General features: G+C 44.1%; 1 protein-coding gene across 1 annotated transcript; it reads left to right on the top strand.

Moving 5' to 3' along the window:
* On the top strand, positions 1-23866 carry LOC118366315 (leucine-rich repeats and immunoglobulin-like domains protein 3). The gene is made up of 19 exons (XM_052492314.1): positions 1-467; positions 4134-4205; positions 4325-4399; positions 10907-11041; positions 11224-11367; positions 12685-12828; positions 13104-13247; positions 16087-16230; positions 17777-17857; positions 18029-18100; positions 18713-18784; positions 18951-19114; positions 19603-19941; positions 20806-21087; positions 21283-21741; positions 22036-22197; positions 22386-22526; positions 22658-22930; positions 23115-23866. The coding sequence occupies exons 1-19, from the start codon at positions 265-267 to the stop codon at positions 23378-23380; spliced, it is 3372 nt and encodes a 1123-aa protein (XP_052348274.1). The 5' UTR covers positions 1-264; the 3' UTR covers positions 23381-23866.
* The last annotated feature ends 3475 nt before the right edge of the window (positions 23867-27341 follow it).

The following is a 27341-nucleotide window of genomic DNA, read 5'->3' as shown; positions in this document are numbered from 1 at the left end:
TGAAAGTAGTAGCTGCTGCGAGTGCAAGGCAAAAAGTATGCTATTACAGGCTAAAACTTTTACGAAGGTATGGAGAAGTTTGGGTCCCGTAAAAATATTTTACATGTTCGTAGTTTCAAAGGAATACGGTCGAGGAATTGGATTTAAGGACTAACCAAACCTCTGACTAAACCGTACAACATTGTCCTTGGGTTGGAACTTTTACTATATCGGATTTTCTCGCGCTTTTCTCTAAAACTTGGGGGGAACTTCAGTGTGGCTAAAATGTCCGCATCTATGCAGCCTCTCAATGCTGCGATGTATGCGGTCGTTTTCTTACTGTTTTCCCGAATAGAACTTATACTTGGATATGATGAAAACACAAGGACGTGTCCGTCTCCGTGCACATGTGTTGGAGACCTTTTGGACTGCAGTCGGTTGAAAAGGCGTGGAATTCCTGAAAATCTTCCCGAATGGACGGTACAATTGTAAGTCAATTTAGAGAGCGTTTGTTGATTTGCCATTTAATCTTCACTGCCCATAGATACGAACAGCTATCTTAATTACCTTTCACATCTATGTTTGAAATGAGTAGTTTGATAGATATAGGTTTTAACACAGTTACAACAAGTGTATAAATGGAATGAATACTCGAATAGATACATTTATGCAGAGAATTAACGTTATGTGATTTGTTACATTGTTGCCAACTTTGTTAGGTTGTTGCTTACTGACGATTCGAAGAGAATGAAACCGTTTGGAAACAATGGTTATTTCACTTCACATCAACAAGAAAGGGAAATTAGTCCTTAATCCTGACTTTTTGATTCCCCGGGACTGATTTGCTGTTTGTTTAGAAAGTATTTCGCAATAACGCGCGATAGGCCTCTCCATTTTACAAGGTGCGAAGGCCAGAACTGATTTTTTTTTTGTTGTAATTTAGAAGACGCTCTCGTCCAGTGCAACTTGATACATTATTGTACTTTTTTTCCGTACTGGTCCCCCGTGGGAATCGAACACACAACCCTGGCGTTGCAAGCGCCATATTCTGCCAACTGAGGTATAGAGATATTTACTGAATAAAAGTTGTGTTTGTCACATTTAGAATTATATTATTGGATTTTAATTTATTGTGATTTCAAATTTAAAATACTCGATTGTTTATCATTCCTTAGCAACATTTGGTGTTATTTAAGATAAAGGAAATTACTCTAAACATCAAGGAAATTTAGATTTTGCACTCGAACAACACTGTAATTGAAATCAAACGTATTTCTTGCAATGTCACACTGCCTACAATTCTTCCATGGGAATACCTATAAGACATGTGTGCCATACTATTTAGGAACAAGAGGGAAGCTCAGTCTTGTGAGTAATAAAGCCAGCCGTTTTAGAAGAAGATATAACACGGATGACCTTTACACATCAGTGTCCCATTGTCAGTCATTCTACACTAGTGAATCATTAGTTGGCCTTTTATATTCGGATTATTCCAATCACCCAGTAGGCCCAACAAGACATGCCAACATCAGTAGGCTAGTGAGTTGGTAGTACTGTTTGCTTCTGAGTTTGTTGTCAGTGCAGTGAGGTACAATCATTTCCCAACGTTATATAGTTTGGGGGCGGCAGGGTAGCCTAGTGGTTAGAGCTAGTTGTACTAGCAACCGAAAGGTTGCATAGTTCAAATCCTCGAGCTGACAAGGTCTGTCGTTCTGCCCCTGAACAAGGCAGTTAACCCATTGTTCCTAGGCCACCAATGAAAATAAGAATGTGTTCTTAACTGACTTGCCTAGTTAAATAAAGTTTAAAATTTTAAAAATAGTTAATGGAGACCTTTCAACAGACCTTTGGGATTTTGGTGCTATCACAATTGCCATGAACGAAGAGCCTAAAATGCCATCATAAACAACTCATTACAATTCATTTTGACAACTTGTTGAACCTTTTTCAGCATGTAAATATCAGGTGACATCATGATAAGGAGCTAATGCAGAATACAGATGTCCATTACACTAGGCCCTAGATGAGACCAACTGCTCAATGACAATTGTTTGCCTTTTGTTTATGAGGTGATACCATCATTGGCCTTTCTTTCCATATTATGTGAGCTCAGAAGTTCTTCGGGCCCCAGGACTATTAAGACAATAAATACATAATGTCAAATGAAGTCATAGTCACTCCAGGCCAATCTCCCATGGTAACGACTCAAATGGTTGTTTAACATGTATTAATAAGCAGATGTTCATAGGTCTGCCTGCCTGGCTTCCAGTCAGACTGCACCATGTTGATGTATCCTCACTACTAGCTTGTGTTTTTTCTAGTTCATATTTCACAACACAGCTAGGCTAGTTAGTCCCCTGTTAGAATGTTTGTTTGGCATTTACAAAATGTGTGCTGCCCGCTCTGGAAATCTCACATTGCCAGAAAACACAGGCACAGCCTCATAACCAAGGCAAGCCATGCAAAAAGGGAGAAAAAAAGTTCCACACAGGGAAAATTCTTTGCACTCCGGCATGCTAATTTACGAGTGTCTCTCCAGCACATCTTAAACTGCCCGGCCTTTTGTTTTCCAGCACCCGGTTATTTCTGCTGAATTAGCATCTCCAGAGCCACCGATGGTACTGATTAAGGAGCCACTGTTGGATTAGTTCGTACAAACTCTCTGAAAGAGAGAGAAAGCAAGGGAAGGAGGGATGGATGGAGCGAGTGAATGTGGGAGGGAAGGAGGGAGAGGCATTTAGTTTGAGCTTCAAATGTCTCGGTGAGTGAGTGAGGGGTAAAGATTTTACGATTCAAATCTAGACAAGTTTTTGTTTTTTCCGAGTTTTTTCGGGTTTATAGCCTGGAATGTAGCGTAATATGCATTTGAGGAGGTAAGCTCTCTCAGGAGACTCACTCAACATTGCTGTATTACCAGACCATCCCATCCACAGCCAGTTCCCCCACTATAAAATAACTTTACGTTTCACAGATTTACATGAGCGAGACGTGTGAGATCAAGCCATTATGTTATGGCACTTCAAAGATAAGGAGAGAAAGCGCTCTGGATTATAACATGAGAGCTTTAGCTGGTGGGTAAGGGAATGCCTTTGTCAGCTTGGAAGTCAATGACCTATTTTCCCTTGTGATCTATATTAGTCCAAGTGCTTTAAGAACCACATCAAAGAACCAACAGGTCTATCTTATCTCATTACTAAGAGGATGGATAGCTTGGTTTCATTCACTCTTCAGACACGGATCAATGTGTGTCGCACAGTCTAATATATACAGGCCAAAGCATATCTAGCTGTACTGATTTAATCGGGTCCACTTCTGGACCTGTAATTCTGAAGGAAGTGTAAGTGTCAGAAACCCTCAGGGCTTATCTGGACATATTTGATACTACACCTCTCCACCTCTCCCATATGGCCCGATTTAGTGGGGGAAAAAACATACAGCTGCATGTTGGGAAGGGAAAAAAGTTTCAGAGAGAGAAGTAAAACTCTTGTTGAAGAGTTGAAAAAACGATTTGCTGAAGAATAAAACCAGGGCCAGATCTAGAAAAGTGCACCAGGAGTGTTTCTGCTTGGAAACTCACTTCCCTGGCATTGTGAATAGATTACCAGTTGTTCGTTTTTTCCCCTCCCTCCTCTCAGCTCCAGTTGATGGATTCCAGATGGGGGCAAGCCAAAAAAAGGGTCTGGCACCACAATGTTGATCGTGCGCAGCAGCGTCAATAACTCCACAGCTTTTCAACACTCTGGGCAAGGCAGGCTTCTCTAGGCCTGTTTTCCACCCCCTCTCAAAAAGGGGGAAAAAATGGAATCTCTCCTTTCCATAACTTATCTGGTTGTCTGTTTTGGCTCGGTGATTCAAGAGCGGATTGGATGCGTGAGCTTGTCTGGCTGGATTTTCTCTCAATGTTTTAAAAAAGGCTGCTATGCCAAAACTAGGCCTATAGCTGGCTAGCTTTACTTTTTTTGCATACAGTGGTTTGTTTTGAAAATGACTCAGTTGCTATCCCACATTACTTCAGTTGGAGCTGTATAAGCTAGGCTCACTCAGACAACTTATGTCTCCTGTTTAAAAACAGGAAGGCCAGTATATGATTGGTTGTGAAGTGAACAGCCCTCCATGTTGTGTAACTTTCCTCTAACAAACGTCTTTCTTCACAGGGACCTGAGCCATAATAAATTGCAGTCGCTCGACAGCACTGTGTTTAGGAAACTGCGGCACTTAAGTGAGATGTAAGTATACTCTGTGTTCTGTACTTCCTAGAGTAAAAAACATCAGTCACAAACACTCTCCGTCCACCGCCCCTTCACACCACATGTGACAAACAACCTTTATGCCTGTATGTTTACAGAAAGCTAAACAACAATGAATTTGAGACGGTACCTGATTTGGGCCCTCATGCGGCAAACATCACCACCCTCATTCTGTAAGTATTACTTTTGAAACAACCCTCCCCCACCAACCCACCCATCAGAGTTGTCAGTACTAGTTAACAGTGTAGAGCTGCTAAGCCCTGCTCCTCCCTCCTTGGTGGAAGCCCTTTTGGCTGAGTTGGTTCCCAGACTGGGTTGTCCCAGGCATGGCAGCCAGTTTGAGACAAGTCACTCACATGTCTGAAAATAAATGTAATTGTTAAAAATGGAATCGCCAGAGGTGGTTCCAGCGTTTCCATAAATGTTGATCTGGGATCTGTAAGATTAGACTTCTCTGTCCGTCCATCTCATTTCCGTTATAGCAAGTCTGTATCTACTTAGGTGCTTCTACACCTGCATTGCTTGCTGTTTGGGGTTTTAGGCTGGGTTTCTGTACAGCCCTCTGTGACATCAGCTGATGTAAGAAGGGCTTTATAAATCATTTTGATTGATTGATTGTATGAGTAGTGTGGCATTTCATCCATCTGGAGGTTGAGTGTTTGTATACACTCCTAGTAGGATGGCCCCAGAACATGATGGAGCAATGTGGGGCTTTCATGTGTTTTCAAAGACAAATAGACCCGACAATGTCAGAGGTTTCAAAGGCATTGATTTTGAACTTTTCCCCCAACACAATGTCTCACAAAATCAATGGATATGACGTTTTTTTCCCAACAAGAATGCATCCATCTCAAAAACATGAAGAGGCATATTCCTCATCAAGCTTGAACTTGACAAGCAGTAACACCAGAGAAAGAAGCCTAAGGGGTTTCAGACGTCGGCTATTAGTCAATTTGTCTTCAGACTTTTAGGTGTATAGCCTATAGGCCACAGATGTGGCTGGCAGTATTACCTGGAACTAAAGCAAAATACAGTGCCCCAGGGTATGTTTGGTTTGGTTTGATTTGATTTGGTTGGATTTCCAATAGGGCTGATTAATTGATGAACTTATGAACATTATTGTTTCGACAACATTCAGAGGTTTTAGGAGGTGTACAATAGTATTCCCCTCTACTCTCAAATCTCCACTCAAGGTGCATATTTAGTTGATGCTTCTTATTAAAACATATAATGTATGAATAGGAGAACAATTCCAATATATTTCACCATTGAAAGCAATGTTCCAAAGTATGTCAGCCAGCCTAGTTGTCATCCTCAATGTGCATTTGGGAATGATCAATTCATACTTTCTTACCACAACGTGTGTTCATTTGTGTCTGTGGGTGCATGCGTAGTATTCCCAGTTGCATTGCTTAGTGTCTACTCGGCAACTAAAATCTCTGAGGGGGGGATTTAAATACAAAATTCCTCTTCCCCCCCGCTCTCTTTCTTTTTGTTGCTGGTATTGGCATCATTGATGGAGAATATGTGTGTGGTATTTCCTATTGGAAAAAGAACAGAGTTTTGAGAAGCCATCAGATGACTTATTTTTCAGACTGGCGCCTGTAATGAGAAGCAGGGCTGCTACGTTAGCTGGGGCGGCTCAGGCACACATCAGAGACTATATTAAACACTACATCTGACCCAAATTGCTAATAGCACAGTTAACACATCATCACGACATTGTTCCTATACATTGTCAGGTTGCAGTAGGACCGCATCAACTACAGTGCTATAAGGGAAACATTACGATGAGAGAAAGAGTTATAATGTTGGTTTCATACCAAACCCTGATCCTCGAGTACCCCCCAACAGTACACATTTCTGTTGTAGCCCTGTACAAACACACCTGATTCTTGCTAATTGAGGGCTTGATGATTTTTTTATTTTTTTATTTTACCTTTATTTAACCAGGCAAGTCAGTTAAGAACATATTCTTATTTTCAATGACAGCCTGGGAACAGTGGGTTAACTGCCTGTTCAGGGACAGAACGACAGATTTGTACCTTGTCAGCTCGGGGGTTCAGGGGTTTGAACTCGCAACCTTCCGGTTACTAGTCCAACGCTCTAACCACTAGGCTACGCTGCCGCCCCGATTAGTTGACCAGTTGAATCAGGTGTGTTTGTCCAGGGTTACAATACAAATGTGTACTGTTGGGTGTACTTGAGAACCAGGGTTGGGAAACACTGTTTTAGTAGATATTAGGTTATTACAGTATTGAGTTACAAAGTTACAATGTTTGTTGCCAAGAGCTTTGTAAGCAAGACATCCAAGTATATCTGTCAGCTTAGTTAGCCACAGAAGAAAGGATGAATTGGTAGATAAGCAGAATATGAAACTCTTTCCAGTTCCAACTCAGTTACCTTTTCCATACACAGAGATTCCATCAAACCGTCTTCTCCAAATACCTAATCAGCCCTGGAATCACCAGATAATTTGTAGAGCCCACCAAACTCAACGAGAGGTGGTTTCACAGCAATCTGGTTAAAGCACCCACCCCCTACCATAAATTCCTGGGAAATTGTTCAATTAATTAAGATGATCACAACTCAATTACTACCAGCTGCAGGGTTATTGACGTTTGTTTTTACTCTGGGCTGTGGGGTCAAGGAAGTTGACGAGAGCTGCCGCTATGTCTGCCTGGCTGTTTGAATAAGTGGCATTCGATACCCCGGGGCTTTTTTTTCCATTACTCCCCTCCCAGGCCAGAGAAATGGAGGAAGGGGAAGAACATCTCCTGTATGTGCGAATGGAAGGAAAAATCAGACTGTACTAAATGGAGAGAAAAGGGGGGTTTCAGGATTATCAGGCCTCCGTTGTTGATTCCATCTTATTGCGTTATTAAAAAGTGTTGCTGCCTTTGGGGTAACTTGTTTGCGTATGTGTGTATCTGACTGACAGCGGCCTCTGCGGTTTAGCTATAATTTATGTGGATTTTTTAAATTCTTTAAGGAATATTTCTGTTGCAGCGTCAGCTGTCTCTAATAGTCTGACACTGTCGTCTTGTTTATGTAGGTCATATTTCTTCAGATAAACACATTCGGCATGTGAAGGCAACACAGCCCAAAAATATGGAGTAGATTTGCTCGAAAACTGACAAATTAGACAGAGGTGTCATTCAAATTTAGATGTGCTGCTGTGTCGTCCCTAGAGTACACTTTAGTTAGTCCGGCAGCACATTTCAGCTGATCTAGGATCAGCTCAGCAATAATGTAGGGTACACCGCCTTCTATTCAAATAGTTATTAAGTTGCCTACTATACCCAAAAGCCTGGAGTTTCCTCAAATTGGGGCACATGCATGTGCTACCTGATTCATTTAATGAATAAACAAAGCACCGTTTTATAGATGCTTTAAATTTCCCTAGTCATAACGTTTCAATGTGTGTTAAAATGAGAAGCTAAAACCTGAAGAGACCCAAACGAGAATGACAGGCAGATCTTGAAACTATTAACCCAACGGTGCATAGTAACCTTATTTGCGAGAAAATTGGTTAAACAAATTTTAAGTGTGTGTCGTCCGAATGGACAATGCCCCTGCTTATTTGTCCGTGGAGTTGGCCCGACGGGTGGAGATCAACAGATAAGCACTTGGAACTCTCCTGTACACAGCATTTAGGTTGGCCTTTCAAAAGCTCTCATTAGATCTCTGGGCAGATGTTAGGGAGTAGAGAGAGATGGAGAGAAACTGTTGTGTTGAATGGACCGTAGCCACGTTCTCCTCCACGTCTATCCCTGTAGGCCTCAACTGCACAGTCTCAGTTGATATCACAGTCCTCATCTGCCACAATGTTTAAGGTTAGAGTTGGCTGGGTGTTGAGATTCTGTTGTATGTTGTACTTACAGGTTAATACAACCGGGTTCAATTAATTGCTCAGTGGTCTCTGAGATTCAAGCAAGTGTAGCCATAACAGCTCCTGTAGGTCCCCATGTAGCCTATCTCTCTGTCTATCTGGAGAGGGCTGGCCTCTGCTGTGTGTAGTTCATGTTTTGCCAGATGGTCTTGACCACTTCCTTCAAAATAGGGGTCCTCATGAGGGTTATAAAAGGCTTTGACTTGTGTGGTCTTTGTACTTCCCAAGACTTGACTCTTGTATGGATTCTTATGCTCCTCATGGGTCATGTCAAGTTTTTAAAGCCACGGAGAGGCTCATTTGTAGCAGCACTGTTTTGGTTGAAGTGGGAAGTGTGTCAGTGAGTAAGCATTAACAACATCAGCTTGGGACACCATGTTGTATTTGGGGCTTCTCCGATGGAGGGGCTGCTAATTCTCCACAACTTAGCTGAGGGTAAGCATCACAAGCAGCTGAATGGAATCTTGGATGTATCTGGCCCATTTGTACTCAAACAAACAAGGTTTGTTCGTATATGAGTTGGCTGGTCTCCACCGCTGGCCAGATGTTTACTGTGGGGGGAAGGGAGAGCGTGTTGGGGTACAAAGACCAGGGACTCATCATCATCATCATCACCACCACATCACACCTCCCTCCAGCTGACAGGCCCCAGGGTCAGTATGTCTTTTGTAGAGGAACATGGACTGAGCAGCCAGCGTTGACAGTTGCTTTTCAACTGCCCCCTCCCCTCAAAATATCCAGGGCTCCACAAAACTGGAAATACAGGTTCTTTCTATTTTTCTCGCCAACCTTTCTTCTCCTCTTCTCTCAGCGACCAGTCAGGGGAACATGAAAACCCAGGCCCAGGTGGTGTGTGCCCCTTTTGTTTGGGACCACAGAGGCCGTGGTGCGTGGAAAGCCCTTTGCAAATCTGCACACAAAAGGCTGGCTTGTACCCTTTTTACTGCGGGTGGTGTGGTGTGCCGCACCGCACCTAGCTCAGCCTGTGGCTGTTGCCTAAACTGTGTTAAAAAATGAAATAAAACCATTTTTAGGCAGTGACTGAGTGTTTAAGAAAAAAAAGGGGGATTTAGTTTCAGCCTCCCAGAACCTACCCTCTACCCCCACCCTCAGCCACACTCTGCCCCCACATTCTACCCCCACGCCCAGCCCCACACTCTACCCCCACCCTCAGCCACACTCTGCCCCCACATTCTACCCCCACGCCCAGCCCCACACTCTACCCCCACCCTCAGCCCCACACTCTACCCCCACCCTCAGCCCCACACTCTACCCCCACCCTCAGCTCCACACTCTACCCCCACCCTCAGCCCCACACTCTACCCCCACCCTCAGCTACACACTCTTACAGTCGGTTGGCATAGAACCAAGCGTTGAGTCTTGGCCTTGCCGGAGGCTAGGCAGAGGGACGTGCTGTGGCAGGTTCTACCCCTAAGTGCCCCAGACACCCCATCAGCCTCTCCTTCCTGGGCCTCTATCCATATATCCTCCTGGTACTGCCTTTGTTCCAGGTTGGACTGACTGACAGACACACTCGTCTGTTTTCCTCTGTATGTTTTGGTGGTAAGGCTGCCAAGGGGTGTCACTGTCTCAACGTGGGGAGCCTAGTCATAAGAGAGGTATGGTTGGCAGATTTAGGGAAATGTGTGGAAAATGACTGCTCTGTCCAAGTCAAAGATCCCACTTTCTGAGGCTTTATGATGGACTGAGAAGCTACGTTGCCACTGTGCTCAATTTCTCGCTTGATTGTATCTTCAGTGCTGTTTTAGTCTCGCTTTGGCCAGGCGTACAGAGGAGCTGAGTCAGTTTGAGACTTTGTGTCTGGCTCTCGACTTGTGCTGGTTCCGTGTGTCCGTTTCATTGTTGTTTTCTTATTGGCAGCTTCTTGAAGGGTGCTAGTGTTCACATAAAGCAGTACTTCTCAGCCATGTCAATGTCCATCCATTTCTCCAAAGGGCTGTATGTTGACATGTGCATTGCATGCATGCACAGTATAGGGAAAACGCGAACACTTTGGTCAGTATCAGGAAAATGCACAAAAAATATGTATCATAAAGAAGATCAAATTAAGAACTGATGCATTAATACAAGTTATATAATTTTTTTTTTGGGGGGGGTTGTTGTTATGTTAGCCTTGCAATTAATACTGAAACGGGGCCTGCAGTTTGTGTATTAGAGGGAATTCCTACTCCTTTCCCTCACTCTCCCTTTCTCTACCCATCGAGGCCCATACACAAAGACGGCTCTGTACAGACACTGTTTATAACTAAGCAGTCCCTGCACTGCAATTTAGGAGGCGTGCAGCTCAGGAAATTGCCAGCCTCTGCTGAGGCATGCTTTAACTGAGGGAATGGTATTCATCAGCCAAGTAATTGGCAGGTTATTTTTTTAAATACCTTGTTAGTAATTACCTTATAAACAAAATAACACAGCACTAAACCAAACGGCTGTTTTGACCTGTTGAGATGAGTAGTGATATTGGTTAGCCTTAGTATTGCCCCGTCCTCCCCCCTTTCCTAGACAACAAGGGAACTGTGGTCTTTTTCATGGTTCAGGGAGAGACTCAATGTTCTAGGAAAAATGTCTAATAACATAATAATAATGGGAAAACAGGGGTAGCGAGGGTCGAAGGGAAATGCTCGGGCGAGGTTGGTCATTTATATAATACCGCCCGCTAATTGACTGCTCTGAGTGTTTGTATGTCTGGAAACGTTAGACTGGTGACCCGCGTTGTTAAAATACACCGTATTTTCTATCGTTCATTGAGACGTTCGATCTGTGTTTTCAGAGCAAACAACAGGATCACAAAGATCTCTCTGGAGCAGCTGAGGCCCCTGCAAGGCCTGGAGACCCTGGACCTCAGCAATAACAGCATAGTGGATATCAAGGCTGACTCCTTCCCTGCGCTGCCTCTCAAGAACCTGTGAGTCTGTCCGTTTGGACTTTTTAACTAAAATGCATGGTTAAATTCCGTCCAAGAATACGATATAAGTGTTTGGATCAAATAGTAACATTTTGGTGGAACTACAACATTCTTTGGTCATTTTTCCTCTTTGGAATTAATTATATGATCAATATCACATTATGTATTTTCTTCTCCTCTAGTATCATGAACAACAACCGCATTTCCACCCTGGAGACAGGCTGTTTTGTCAACCTGTCCAGCACTCTGCAGGTCCTCAGGCTCAACCGCAACCGCCTCTCAACCATCCCTGCCAAGATCTTCCAGCTCCCCAACCTCCAGCACCTGTAAGTGACAATTGCTCTTTGAGCGCTGTTGGGGTTGACCTCAAACTATACTATGACTGCTCTTTGAGCGCTGTTGGGGTTGACCTCAAACTATACTATGACTGCTCTTTGAGCGCTGTTGGGGTTGACCTCAAACTATACTATGACTGCTCTTTGAGCGCTGTTGGGGTTGACCTCAAACTATACTATGACTGCTCTTTGAGCGCTGTTGGGGTTGACCTCAAACTATACTATGACTGCTCTTTGAGCGCTGTTGGGGTTGACCTCAAACTATACTATGACTGCTCTTTGAGCGCTGTTGGGGTTGACCTCAAACTATACTATGACTGCTCTTTGAGCGCTGTTGGGGTTGACCACAAACTATACTATGACTGCTCTTTGAGCGCTGTTGGGGTTGACCTCAAACTATACTATGACTGCTCTTTGAGCGCTGTTGGGGTTGACCTCAAACTATACTATGACTGCTCTTTGAAAGCTGTTGGGGTTGACCTCAAACTATACTATGACTGCTCTTTGAGCGCTGTTGGGGTTGACCTCAAACTATACTATGACTGCTCTTTGAACGCTGTTGGGGTTGACCACAAACTATACTATGACTGCTCTTTGAGCGCTGTTGGGGTTGACCACAAACTATACTATGACTGCTCTTTGAGCGCTGTTGGGGTTGACCACAAACTATACTATGACTGCTCTTTGAGCGCTGTTGGGGTTGACCACAAACTATACAATGACTGCTCTTTGAGCGCTGTTGGGGTTGACCTCAAACTATACTATGACTGCTCTTTGAGCGCTGTTGGGGTTGACCACAAACTATACTATGACTGCTCTTTGAGCGCTGTTGGGGTTGACCTCAAACTATACTATGACTGCTCTTTGAGCGCTGTTGGGGTTGACCTCAAACTATACTATGACTGCTCTTTGAGCGCTGTTGGGGTTGACCTCAAACTATACTATGACTGCTCTTTGAGCGCTGTTGGGGTTGACCTCAAACTATACTATGACTGCTCTTTGAGCGCTGTTGGGGTTGACCTCAAACTATACTATGACTGCTCTTTGAACGGTTGTGTAACAGTCCACGACTTTTCACTACTCTTTGATGTTTCTCTGACTGCTCTGTGAACTTCCTGAAAACACATTGTGACGGCACTTATTGACAATGTGTTGACGTCTCTAACCACTCTTTGACCTTCTTGGCTTCTCTTGGATGAATTAGATTCCTTTTCAACCTCACTTCTTGAGTTGAGTGAACTCTTATTCCTACCCTGCATATATGATGCTGCGGTTCTCTTACGGTCTGGTTGTGGTCCAACCTTGCAGGGAGCTGAACAGGAATCGGGTGCGCAGGGTGGAGGGCCTTACGTTCCACGGTCTGCACGCGCTGCGCTCGCTGAAGATCCAGAGGAACGGTATCAGCCGCCTGATGGACGGAGCCTTCTGGGGCCTCAGTAACATGGAGGTCCTGTAAGTAACTGTCCTCTGTGACAAGAAAATGTGTCTTCCTTTACTAGTGTACATTGGTGGATTTAACAGCATATATCTGGTTGAAAGTGTCTGCATACCATCTTTGGATACGTATTTGCAGCTATATGTCTAGACAACGATAGTTGACTATAGCCTATACAGTGTGGGATCAGTCCAGGCCAGCATACGTCTTCATCTCTGTCTGTCTGTGTGTGTCTATATGTCTATATGTTGATGACTGACCTCTTTTTGTATGTCTCTGTGTGTCCCTGCAGGCAGCTGGACTACAACAACCTGACGGAGGTGAGTAAGGGCTGGCTGTACGGCCTGCTGACTCTGCAGCAGCTCCACCTGGGCCACAACGCCATCAGCCGGATCCAGCCCGACGCCTGGGAGTTCTGCCAGAAACTCAGCGAGCTGTGAGTGACCCTTTTTTTTCTTCTTCTTCTCCCTCCCTCTCTTTTTCCCTCTTACTTTCTCTCCTATTCACACTGTGAACTCCCAACACCTCTCTCTTTCTCTCTCTCCTTTGCTCTCCCCACCTTCCTCGTAGTTTCCAACTCTCCACCCCCCCACACACACACCCTCTCTTCCTCCACCCCTAGTGCCCAGTGCCAACACCAATGCAGGGCTCCTGACAAAATATTACTCCCCCACTTCACCCCCGCCACTATAGCCCCCTTCCTTTAATGCCTCGCCACGTCTATAGGGGAGAAAGGGGGGAGAAGGAGGGAAGGATTTCACAACCAGAGTGTCTGCTACCACCAGTGGCGGCAGCAACATATTGTTTCCTTTGTTGTTAACTTTGTTTATGGCACTGGCCAATTACTAAGTCCGCCATGTTTTTTTTACTAGCGACAAGGTTGTTTCTGAGAGGGGAGAGGTTGTTTTTTCCATTTCTCTTATCAAGTGAGCCTGAGCGTTAAACAAATTGGCAGTTGACTGATCTTTTTTCTCCCACTCTTTGGTAAATAGCCTTCTTCCTGGTTTGTTAGTTTTTTCGTCTGATGTTTGCATTTGAGGATTTCTAGTACAAAGTTAATACTTTTTATACTGTCTGCATTAGAGGTCGACCGATTATGATTTTTCAATACCCATACCGATTATTGGAGGACAAAAAAAGCCGATACCGATTAATTGGCCGATTATTAAAAAAAATATATATATACATTTTTGTAGTAATGACAATTGCAACAATACTAAATGAACACTTTTATTTTAACTTAATATAATACATATGGGCTTTTGGATGGGTGTTTTTATTAAGGTGATTCCATGGGTTGGCGGTATTGTTTGATTTAGCTGTTGCTGACACCATGCTTACATCTTTATCACAAATAAGACACTTTGCTTTCCCTGGTGCCAATTCCATGTCATTGTCCTACACTGCTTTTCTCTGCCATCTGTAAAACACACACAGCTCTGAAGTGACAATTTTTTTATTTTATTTTACCTTTATTTAACTGGGCAAGTCAGTTAAGAACAACTTCTTATTTTAAATGACGGCCTAGGAACAATGGGTTAACTGCTTGTTCAGGGGCAGAACGACAGATTTGTACCTTTGTCAGCTCGGGGGTTTGAACTTGCAATGCTCTTACCACTAGGCTACCCTGCCGCCCCAATGACACTGAAGAGTCTGCTTAGGAGACAAATACTCTCAACTGTTTGAATAAAAATAGAGTTTAAGTTACCTGTGATGAATGTTGAAAACAAAAACTGTAATTTCTATATGCAGGAAATCCTATTTTAATAATGGACACGGTAAGAATTGACTACCAAAGTGCGAGTCATAATTCCCATGACACCTTCTAGCAAAATCTGAACAGCGGTTCCTTCATTCATTTATTCCATAGGATATTTTTAGATTAACTTAAAATAAGGTCTGTGTTTCGTGTAGGCTTACACCACCTTGCCAATTTTTTAACTGTGTGGATATCCATAGGAGAAGATAACTGTGATCAATATTGGCTAAATATAAGCGAAGATCATTTTCTTTGTAGAGTGGATTTATGAAAATATTTTGACAAACGTTACCTTATTCTAGTGAGATTTATACGGGTATCAAAACGCTGAGGCGGTTTAAGCACGAAACACAGACCTTATTTGAAGTAGATCAAGACATCCTCTATGGAAGACATGAACGGTAAAATAACGAAGGAACCCCTTTCAAGTTCAGCAGCAAGTTATTAAAGGAATTATAACGCGTCGACTATTTCTCTAAACCATATACCTTTTAACTATTACGAGCCTGCTGCTGTCTACCACCCCTCAGTCAGACTGCTCTATCAAATATCAAATCATAGACTTAACTATAATAAACACACAGAAATACGAGCCTTAGGTCAAATCTGGAAACTATCACCTCGAAAACAAAACATTTATTCCGTTCCGAATTTTATCTAATGGGTGGTATCCATGAGTGTAAATATTCCTGTTACATTGCACAACCTTCAATGTTATGTCATAATTATGTAAAATTCTGGCAAATTAGTTTGCAAAGAGCCAGGCGGCCCAAACGGTTGCATATACCCTGACTCTGCGTGCAATGAACGCAAGAGAAGTGACACAATTTCACCTGGTTAATATTGCCTGCTAACCTGGATTTCTTTTAGCTAAATATGCAGGTATAAAAATATATACTTGTGTATTGATTTTAAGAAAGGCATTGATGTCGTGGATTGATAGTTTTTTATAAGATAAGTTTAATGCTAGCTAGCAACTTACCTTGGCTTACTGCATTCGTGTAACAGGCAGGCTCCTCGTGAGGCAGGTGGTTAGAGCGTTGGACTAGTTAACTGTAAGGTTGCAAGATTGAATCCCCCGAGCTGACAAGGTAAAAATCTGTCGTTCTGCCTCGTTCCTAGGCCGTCATTGAAAATAAGAATGTGTTCTTAACTGACTTGCCTAGTTAAATAAAGATGAAATAAAAGGTGTAAAAAAATGTATTTTTTTTTTAAACTGATTGTTATGAAAACTTGAAATCGAACCTAATTAATCGGCCATTCCGATTAATCGGTCGACCTCTAGTCTGCATACGGTTAAACAAAGTAGACCAGCTGTGCAAGATACAATCTAACAAGGTTTTTACCTTATTGGTAATTCATAGATTAATCTGGCTATAGTTGGTGCACGTTCCTAGTGATCTGAGGCCAGTTTATCCTTCTACCTCAACTGTTTATTTCTACCCCCCCTCCTTTCCATTTTCCCTTGGGGTTTGAACTGTGTGATGCTGATGTTCCTTCTCTCTCCACCCGACAGGGACATCTCGTCCAACCACTTGACAAGACTGGAGGAGTCCAGCTTTGTGGGCCTCAGCCTGCTTGACGAACTCCACATCGGGAACAACCGTGTGAGCTTCATCGCAGACGGAGCCTTCCGAGGACTCTCCCACCTACAGATGCTGTAAGTTTGAATAAGGATGTCTAAACTCAATTTCAGTGAATTACTTGTCAGAGATGACAGCTCTATTGTATAATGTGCCGAAGCATTAAATTATTATTTTCAACGTCCCACTGGCAGTGAGTGCATTAGCCATGGTTAATATCACGAATCCTTGTTAGAGTTTTCCCTGATGTTGTTTGAGAAGCCTCAAGGCTCATGGGAGTTTAGGGATGAACTCGATTTAAACTCCTCATCAGCCTACACTTAAAAATATATATATATTTGACCCTTTTTTCCATGATATCCAATTGGTAGTTACAGTCTTGTCCCATTGCTGCAAATCCTTACGGACTCAGCTGCACCAATGTGTTGGAGGTAACACCATACAGCTGGCAACCGAACTCAGCGTGCATGCGCCATGCCTGCCACAGGGAGTCGCTAGAGCACAATGGCCAGCTGCAACACAGCCTGGGATCGAACCCTGGTCTGTAGTGATGTCTCTGGCGCTGCGATGCAGTGCTCCACTTGGGAGGCCCCATCAGCCTACACTTTATCATTGCTTTGTGTTCTATAAGAGAAGCCCTATTCCACTTCTATAAGAGTACATTAGCAGCTAGCTAACTTCTCAGATGCTGCCTGCTTGTTGCATTTTGCCCACTGTCCCTCTCCACACTCATTGAGGCGTGAGTGTAAATATTCCCACCTTGTTTGTTTTCGGGATGTGGAATAGATGAACATACTGCCTGTGGTTTCTCCCCAGACATAACCTCAACAAGTCAGCAGAGTGAGACTGAGTCCACCGCTCCCCCCATCTCCAGACCAGCTCCATAACATTGCCCTGGTCCCTCTCTTAAATGGAACCAAATGTTAACTGTGCGTGAAAGGTCGGCAGAGGGCAGGTATGTAGGTTGGTGGACGGGGAGTTGGGGTGGCTTAGAGGGCTTTACCCCCCAGCCTCTCTCCCCAACCCGCTCCTCTACCCTCTCCACCCCTCCTCAACCCCAATAATTTGTAACCAGGCATGCAGAGGAGGAAACTAGCTGTTTGAAAGTATTTAGAGACTTGAGAGTGAAGGAGCGGGGGAAGGGCGACGACATCCAGAAAATCTCTTTAGCAGACATGATGTACTGCTGTGTGCACATGACATTCAGTTAGGTTAAAAGATATTTCGGATTTTTCAAAACCCTTTGATATATAGTTAAAATGTTATTTACCCCAGCCATAAAACCCATGACTAAAAACGTATAATTTTTCACTAAATTAAGAAGAACCGACGTGTGGGTCTGAGTTCCTCCCTGTTAAACACGCTGTATTGCATGTGAAGCAGTGTTATGCTGCGAGACACGGAGAAACCATCGCAAACATTTAAAAAGCCCCAAAGTTTGCGAGAAACATCCTCCAGTGATGGGACCAATTTGAATACAAATGTAAAGACTTTGACTTCTTTCTCATCCTCCAGACGAAACGCAAAGCCGCACCAAGGTTTGCTAAGACTATAATGAGTGTAGTTGTTTTCTGGGTGTGGATTTTTACAATGTGGTTTGTTTTTTTGTTTTTTTTTAAATAGAGATCTGCAGAACAACGAAATCTCCTGGACCATTGAAGATATGAACGGACCATTTTCTGCACTGGACAAACTGAGGAAACTGTGAGTAGGCTTGACTTTACCATGGCGTTGTCTTCTAACCTGTTAGTTTCCAGAAGATAGATTAGAAACTATAAAATGGACCATGAGAACAGATTTTAGCTGGAAGTATTTTCTTGTTATCTTAATATAAATTGCTGTATTTGAATGAAAACTCAAATATCCTTTTCTCAGGTTCCTTCAAGGAAATCAAATCCGCTCGGTGACCAAGAAGTCATTCTCTGGCCTGGACACACTGGAGCACCTGTGAGTTGACCTCAAATCAATATCCTCATACGTCTGTCTCAACTGTCCTAAAGCTGTAAACTAAATATGGGAGAATCCATAACCATGAGAAACAAAGCCTGTTTGTGAGAACCACATGACCTTATTGTCTCTGCTTCTTGTCCCTGCTTCTTGTCCACACTTTGATGAAAAACAGAGCTGTCTGGTATTCACCATCTCCATATGTTGGGAGACTATTGATCACTAACTGCTTAGGCATTGCGAGAGGAGTGTTTGTGTGCGCCTGTGTGTTCGTGCTTGCATGTGTGCTGGTTTCTGTGTGTACAAGTGTGTGTGTGTGTGTGTACATCTGTGTGTGTGTATTTCTATCTGTGAAACAGCTGCATTTGATTGTAATTAACTTTTTTCCCCAGTCGTGTCTGAGCTCAAAGGAGCCGAAGTCGGGCCCCTCTTGATTAACAAAGCACGGTGCTGCCCAGATTTCTATTGTTCTCAAGACCTTTTCTTCCCTCCCTCTCTCTGATGATTGAAGTGTTAGCAGTCTTCCTCCAGATAAGCCTAGATGGAGGGGAAAGTTTGCCATCTTTCTGTGTAAAGATACATCCGTTCTCCCCTCTTTCCCCCCCTTCTCAGAGATTTGAGTAACAATGCGATCATGTCGGTCCAAGGGAATGCCTTTGTGCAGATGAAGAAGCTTGAGGAACTGTAAGTATCTCTTGGTTCAGTCTAACTGAGGAAAGGAAGAATCCTCCATAGACAATTACTTCAAAAGCACCTATACTCATAAAAGTGATTATCTTCAAATGTAACAACTTTGTGCTGGGTTTCTTTTGTGATTCCTGGCTCTAATGCAGTACCTTCTCCCTCCCAGGCACCTGAACACATCCAGCCTGCTGTGTGACTGCCAGCTCAAGTGGTTTCCTCTGTGGGTGGCGGAGCAGGCCTTCCTGCCCTACGTGAACGCCAGCTGTGCCCATCCCCTGATGCTGAAGGGCAAGAGCGTGTTCACCGTCAGACAGGAGGACTTTGTGTGTGGTGAGTGTGACTGACACACACACACACACAAAGCCTCTTAATGTAGCTCTTGTTAAAAACAGCCATTTAGCCGTGACAGGTTTTCCATTTTATGAACTGACCCAGATTGTTCCATATTTTCCTTCAACTCATGGACACTCTGATGGAGCCAGCGTAGTAATGGAACCATGTGGAAACTCAGTGAGTTAACAGCTTGGCTGGGTGGAGTCAGAGAGAGCAGGGAGAAAATAAATCATTGTTGAGGAATTTCTGGGATCAGTTTCTTTAAGTAATGACTACTATTAGAGCTGAGGTGCTTTGCCTTCGGAGCTTTCAACATTTCTCATTTCTCTTGGCGCATAAAATAGTAGAATTTCCATATTTAAGCTGTTTGTGGACCATCACGGTTTTAACAAAAACTGGTTAGACCCAAAATGAATGTCAGTTTGAGTTAGCCCCATTCACATCAAATGGAAACTAATGTTTTTCCCCTCTTGTCTTCCAACCAGACGACTTCCCCAATCCTCAGATCACGGTGCAACCTGAGACCCAGTCGGCCATCAAAAGCACCAACGTCACCTTCGTGTGCTCGGCGGCCAGCTCCAGCGACTCACCCATGACCTTTGCCTGGAAGAAGGACAATGAGGTCCTGAATGACGCTGAAATCCACAACCAGGCACACCTCAGAGCCCAGGGGGGGGGCCAAGGCCGTGAAACAGAGGTTACAGAGTACACCACCACACTGCAGCTACGCAGTGTAGAGTTCACCAACGAGGGGAAGTACCAGTGTGTCATCTCAAACCACTTTGGTTCCTCCTACTCCACCAAGGCCAAGCTCACTGTCAACAGTAAGTTACATAACCTACTGGTATTGATTTGACTAGTGAAAGGAATTGTATAATATCTGTAGATTATAGGAACACCTGTAATTACAAAAGTACAATGATTCATGTTTTGCTTTAGCTTGAGATTGAGAATCAGTGGTAGACTTTGTAAGTGCATGAAGAGGTCAACTGTGCAAAAGTCGCACCAATGTGTCGGAGGAAACGCCGTACAGCTGGCAACCGAACTCAGCGTGCATGTGCCAGGCCTGCCACAAGGAGTCGCTAGAGCGCAATGGGACCAAGGCCATCCCGGCCGGCCAAACCCTCACGACGCTGAGCCAATTGTGTGTTGAAACTATACTTTCAGTTCCTGTTGATACTATGTTCCAGTCTTACTTCTGCTGGCACATGATAGCAATAGGAGGAAGAATGATTGTGAAACTAACTGCAAATAACAATAAGCTGAACTCCTCCTAGCAGAGACATCTGTGTATTAGCAACTATTAATTATGAGCTTATATGGTATTAAAGTTAAGGGACATCACCCTGGGCGGGGTGATCCTCAGTAGGGGGGTGATGATTGCAATCATTATTAAACAAACTAACCTCTGATCAAAGTTTCCTGGGGTCACTTGTGTGCACAAAGGGCGGAATTCCCTTACACTGGTTATTTCAAGAGTTTTGTCTTTCTTAGTATAACTCTCAGCATGATAAACTATGACGAACCAGTGCACAAGTACACTGCAAGTATCATCATGGAGTGCCCTATGAACATATAAGGAATCTCATTCTGACTGACATTGCAAAACCTTGTAACTATCATGTTGCTCTTGAAGTGGTGGTGCAGTTAGATGTCATATAAAATGTCCATCCATTTTGTCCCTCCAGTGCTTCCGTCCTTCACCAAGATGCCCATGGACCTGAGTATCCGGGCCGGTGCCACAGCCAGACTGGAGTGTGCCGCCGTGGGTCACCCGTCTCCACAGATCGCCTGGCAGAAAGACGGGGGCACGGACTTCCCCGCCGCCCGGGAGCGTCGTATGCACGTGATGCCTGAGGACGATGTGTTCTTCATCGTGGATGTGAAGACAGAGGACATCGGGTTGTACAGCTGCACCGCCCAGAACACCGCCGGAGCCATATCAGCTAACGCTACGCTAACTGTGCTAGGTGAGAATTGTCCTTTCTATTTTCACCTGCTGTCAAAGAACTTTGCATTTGCCTGTGTGTGCCTCTTCATTTTGTCACAGATCAATTTAATTTCATGGTATTCCATAAGTTTTTCCCTCAAAAAAATGACGTATAAATCAGGCGTTTTGGGACTGTAAGACAACTAACATTCCCCCTTACCCCATTCTCCTCCAGAAACGCCCTCCTTCCTGCGCCCTCTCATGGACCGCACCGTGGCCAAAGGAGAGACTGCGGTCCTCCAGTGTATCGCCGGCGGCAGCCCTTCCCCCAGGCTCAACTGGACCAAAGACGACAACCCCCTTGTGGTCACAGAGCGCCACTTTTTCGCCGCCGGCAACCAGCTGCTCATAATCGTGGACGCAGCGGAGGACGACGCCGGGATGTACACGTGCGAGATGTCCAACACGCTGGGCACCCAGCGGGGCAACGTGCGCCTAGCCGTACTGCCCAATCCCAACTGTGACGTGGGGGTGGGCGCCTCGGGAGGCGTAGGCTCGGACGAGGACGGCTGGACCACGGTGGGCATCGTCATCATCGCGGTGGTGTGCTGCGTGGTGGGCACCTCGCTGGTCTGGGTGGTCATCATCTACCATACGCGTCGGCGCAACGAGGACTGCAGCGTCACCAACACAGGTGAGGAGAGGGTGCCATTCTATTTTGTCAGCACGGAACTGGTTTTGAAGAGTTCAGTACTTGCATGCCCATGTTGCCTCCTCCTTCAAACATAAAATTACATTTTTGGGGGAGCTTGAGTTTTGGGCTCCAGCTCCACATACTTTGGCTGGCATGTTGTTAAAACCACACCTTTTACGAATGCTTTGAAATGAATCAGTGACAGACCAGCGCCTTGAACAGATTATTATAATTATTTTATTTCTCTATGGAAACATTTCTGAAACTTTTCCCTCCCTGGTGTTTTCCCTGCAGACGAGACCAACCTGCCTGCAGACATCCCCAGCTACCTGTCCTCTCAGGGCACGCTGGCCGACAGACAAGATGGCTATGTCCCCTCAGAGAGTGGCAGTGGCAACCACCAGTTCATGGCTTCCTCCATGAGTGGATTCTACATGCAGCCTAAAGACATGAATGGTAGGAGAGCAGCTATTTCATTGGAAATGCATGGGGACTTTTATGTCATGAATATGTGCATTAGATCAGTCAACTGTACTCTGAGCATTTTTCTATATGTATTGTTTCACCTGAATACATATTGGAATAGTGTAAGTAATTTGAGGCAAGTACCAATGCGTTACTAATATGTCATGTGACTCGTACAGGTCTGTGTCAGCTGGACACGGGAAGTGAAGCGGACATGGAGGCGGCCATAGATCCCCTGCTCTGCCATTACCAAGGACCCATCAGCTCTCTCCTCAGGAGAGGCAACATGTACACCGAAGAATCCTCAGAGGCTTTCACAGGTTGGAGCAACAGATATATATATTTTTAAATTGTAGCATTATAAGTATTTTTCCCTAAATTAAATAATAACAATAATGTGTTGCTGTCATACTGATCTGATTTACCATGGCTCACTGTAACCCCCCCACAGGCTGTGCTATGGACCAGCGGCCCATCTGCATAGATTCCTACAGTGGCAGCCTGACCAGCTCCAAGAGGAGGAACTACTATCCATGTGGCGGGGCCCTCCAGGACCCATTTGACCACGGGAGCCCCAGTGTGCTGATGCAGATGCCCAACGGCAGCAGCTTCCACGGGCTACACCACCTACAGGGCGAAGGCCCCCCCTCCATGGACGAGGGAGATGGAAGCGAGTACGGCCGACCTCGGGAGACGAGGCTCTCCTCCTCCAACACATTTATGGGTATGTCTGAGGAAATTTCTCTGTATGGATTTGGGTCAAGTCAAGCACATTTTAAGTCCACTCAGAAAATAAATTCACTCAATTACTAAGTGATTTATTGAATATTAATTTTCTTGACAACTAGCACAACATGTGAATGTCTCAGGCATTACCCTGTATCTCCCTCCATCCTTCTCTCTCGCAGGAACGTTTGGGAAAGCCCCCTGGAGGCCTCAACAGGAATTATACCCCGGATTTGGACCACCGCCACTGGCCCTGCACAACAGCATGATGCTACACGAGAATCCCTACGCAGCCCTGGACACAGACTCGGAACGCGAGGAAGACAAGAACAGCGTCCAGTCAAAGAATTCGAAATCGGAATCGGAAAAGAGCGGCAATAATATCTATGAGAAGCCATATGATCTCCACAGGACTGCTACTAGTCAGCAAGGTCGAGTGAGCACATAGCTGAATATGTGCGTTCAAACAAACTGACATTCCTTTGAGTTTTTCTTCACAATGAGGATTACCAAAGAAAAATACTACCTCAGTGAATGGACACTTTCTCAATGATGGACACTGCAAATGTGCAACGCTTGAATGTAAAAGAATAATGCATTGTGCCTACAAAAGGCTGAAAAATTATATGAGGAGATATTAACAGCGAGGACTGTTCTTTTTTTAAGAAAAATGGGAAACATCTTCAATTGAAGATAGATATTGAATGTATATACTTTTTTATACAAAGTTTATTATATTTTGTAAATTAAGTGTAAAAATAGAATCCATTATTTTTGCTGTCCGTTTTCCTGTAAATGAGTATTTTGTGTTGTGCGACCGACCACGCCAGTTCAGTTATTCTAGCTTTTGTTTTGCTTTGAGTTAAGCACCCCTTTGCACATACCTATACATAATAAAACACCATAACATGTGCTGCTACGTACATTAAAATTACTGTGACTCCTTCCTATCTTTAAATGGCTGTACCATGCACAGACACCACTGTTCTGTAATGGAGGACGAAGAGAATCGAGGTAGAAGAGAGTATTGCTGAAGCCGGGGATGAGAAGGGGGGGGGGGGTTTGACATAGAGCGTGGCTTTTCCGAGCAGAACCACAGACCGCCAAGGACGGCTTGCGCCTGCCATGAGGCCCCCCACCATGCTGCCCAAATAGAATCCAACAAGTGTATGCTGAGAAAGTGTGTGTGTGTGTGTGTGTGTATGCGTTTGGCATTTGTCTGTGTGTGTGGGAAGTTCAGGCCTAGCTTCTTCAGTCTTTGGCTCAGTGTAGACTCAGTACCCTGGAGACATTCGATGGAAGGCTAAATTAGTGAAGACATGTCAAGGAAAGGAACAGTCACATAAGGTCTCTGCAACTGTTGGAGCTGGCCGTCTGGTCTGGTCCTGCTCTCTCCCAACCAGCCAGTCACAGGGCTCCCCTGTCCCCCTCTTTGGGCCTTCGTCTCTGGGAAGGAGGTGGGGGTTGCTGCTCTTGCTGTATCCAGCACATGGAAGCTTTTCACCAGATGAGTCACTCCCCAAGCCTGTCCCCTTCTGGCTTTTTCACATCTTGGGTTTGTTTTTTCAGGCCTCTCCTTTTCAACATGGAAGAAAAAGGTGTGCTTGTCCGCTAGCTGTTGAAACTTGCCCTTGGAAATTGTCTTGCGGGCTCTCTCACTGCCACATTGGAGATGTGTGTATAAAATGGATGATTCACTGAGAGGGGATGGTGGTGCCAGTATTTTGAGGTGGGCTTATAGAAAGACACCTTACTAAGGGGATTCAGTTCAGCCGTCCACTTCATCTGCCAATCTTCCAATGTGGAATATATTACAATAGCTTATAAAGACCTCATTGAGTTACAACACATTTTCAAAATGTATTCAAATGTTTTGTTTAAACCTTTTGTTTGATGGAATCATATTCAGAGCGGTTTGTTTGAAAACCCATCCATGTCCTTGAGCCTCAGCGACACACCTTGTTATTCACTGAGTGCTTATTGGGGAGTATACATTCACCCCAGTGTGAAGGAATGAAACAATCTGTTGGAAGTCTTGCCAGCTCTTTGAGGAACTTGGGCTAAGCACAAGACGGTGGAACCAGAACCACACACATTTAAACACCTGGAAGACAGCTGCTGAAGCTAGTCCTCAAACCCAAGGCCTCCCATTGGTTTAGAGAACCTTGTGGGGTCTAACAAACATGAACCGATACAGATGAGGTGGTGCAGAAAGATGTGATGTTTGATCAACTTGGAGAATTACCAAAGCCTGCAAGCATTCATTTCAAACCTTCCTGAATTTAAACAGTGTAGTGAATTCATGGCTAGATAATTGATGTTTGATGAACACAAAGAATGCTGAAGTTCATGTTATTAGTCAGTAAAACCAAACTTCAACTCGTGTCTTTTTCAATGATCTAGGAAATGTATATGTTGTTCCCATTACTGAGTTAGTTAGCTGCCCATGTACATTAAAAAATCATAGTTCATGAACTCTCGCCAAGGGTTTCTTTACGTTAAGATTATACCTTGCTGATATCCCCACAATGTTGTTCAGATGAGACTTCTCACTAGAAAACATAGTTTTGCACTTAACTGTTACTATGTATTACTATAACTACACACCAAACTACTATGCATGTAGCAATTACCTGTGTGGATGTAATTTACCTCCACACATTTGGGTGAGGCCAAAATGGTTTATTTATTCCTCTGGCAACGTTTTTGAAAACAACTGCAATCGAGAAACAATTTGTGCCATAACAAGGGGCTGAGGGGGGTTTAAAAGGTTTACTTGAGAGAAAAAAATAAATGATTTAGAGCCAGTAAACTCCTGCAGAGACATCAGGCAGCGAGAACCTTCACGTTTCCAGCCGGGGGAAAAAAGAAAACACTGGCCAGATTGCAGAATAATTTCCCCTCTTTGATTTCGGCTCCAGAGAAACGAGACAGGAAGTCGACTATTCCTCAGACTACAAATGACTGACAGTAGGGGTTAGTGAGTCCCCCCCCCCAACCCCTGGTCCTGGATCAGCTTCTGAGCACCACACATTGACCCACACCAGCATTAGGCCAGCATTGGACTCCCCAACCCTGTGAATAAGCCCAACCCTGTGAATTAGCATGCCAGAGCCTTATCTCATTGCCAGACACTCTGAAATTCGTATCTAATTTGTCTTCATTGTTGCCAGATGTGGCGACATGGATACAGATGTTTATGATATTAAATGGCCACGGGCGGCTCGCTGAAATTGTATTCTTTTGTTGTGAAGTTCAGAAAATCTGTTGGGGGAATGGAGTCTAACTCTTACTACCTACCTCCACATCCCTATATTCTGCTTTCAAACTCCGTCTGTGAGAAGTTTTCAGACCGTGCATAGAGAAAATCATGTTTATTCACTAACATGAATAATTAGAATTATTCATAATGATTCTCTTAAAAAACATGTTTTCCTTTATCTGCTTCTGAACATGGTGAGACTTACATTCACAGGTCAGTGGAGATTCTTTCTTGTGGATATTCTTTCAAGCCCTTCCAGACTAGTTCACAACTTTTTGGCTGATGCAACTTCTGGGGGAAAACAAAATGGTGAGCGCTTGCTTCTTCCACACATCATGTCATTTCTAAACAACAGTACCACCCCCAAACCAATGCAAATTTGACTTTGTTTGCAAGTTTGTTCATGCTGTCACAGTTTACCCTTCTCAAGTAACTCAAACCCACTGCTGGTTTTGCCTAAAGGACGTTCTTAGTTTTGGCTGATTGTCATTAACAGCATGATAAAATGTTTGGATCTTCCACAAGCGGGAAGCTAGCTGTAGCGTCTTGAGAGTTGACTGGTAACACTGGAGTAGTGGCCAGTGAGAGATACCTCCTGACCAAAGACTTTGACTGTTCTCTTTGCTACCGCACGGCAAGCACTACCGGGGCACCAAGACTAGGTCCAAAACCCCCCCGTTGTTTTTACACTGCTGCTACTCGCTGTTTATTATCTATGCATAGTCACTTTACTCCTACCTACATGTACAAATGATCTCGACTAACCTGAAAGCCGCACATTAACTCAGTTCTCCCGAGTTATTGTTATGTTATTGTGTAACTGTTTTTATTGCATTTTTTTTTTACTTTAGTTTATTTAGTAAATATTTTCTTAACTATATTTTCCTAAAACTGGATTGTTGGTTAAGCATTTCACGGTAAGTAAGCATTTCACGGTAAGGTACACCTGTTGTATTCGGCACATATGACAAATACAATTTGATTTGATCAATTATGCAGCAGCATACAAGACATTTTTGCACTCACCTTGTTGTGCTGTGCTCACTTGAACAGGAAGGTGGCACGACGTTCCTTCTTGTGGGCTCCAGAAAGAGGCCTGGAATTCAGAGTTGGATGACCGTTCAACATTATTTTCCCTATTTTGAAC

The sequence above is a fragment of the Oncorhynchus keta genome, chromosome 33 (assembly GCF_023373465.1).
Source record: "Oncorhynchus keta strain PuntledgeMale-10-30-2019 chromosome 33, Oket_V2, whole genome shotgun sequence".
NCBI classification, from domain to species: Eukaryota; Metazoa; Chordata; class Actinopteri; order Salmoniformes; family Salmonidae; genus Oncorhynchus; species Oncorhynchus keta.
Note: the sequence above shows the minus strand (reverse complement) of the source record. Positions and strands in the feature narration are given on the sequence as shown.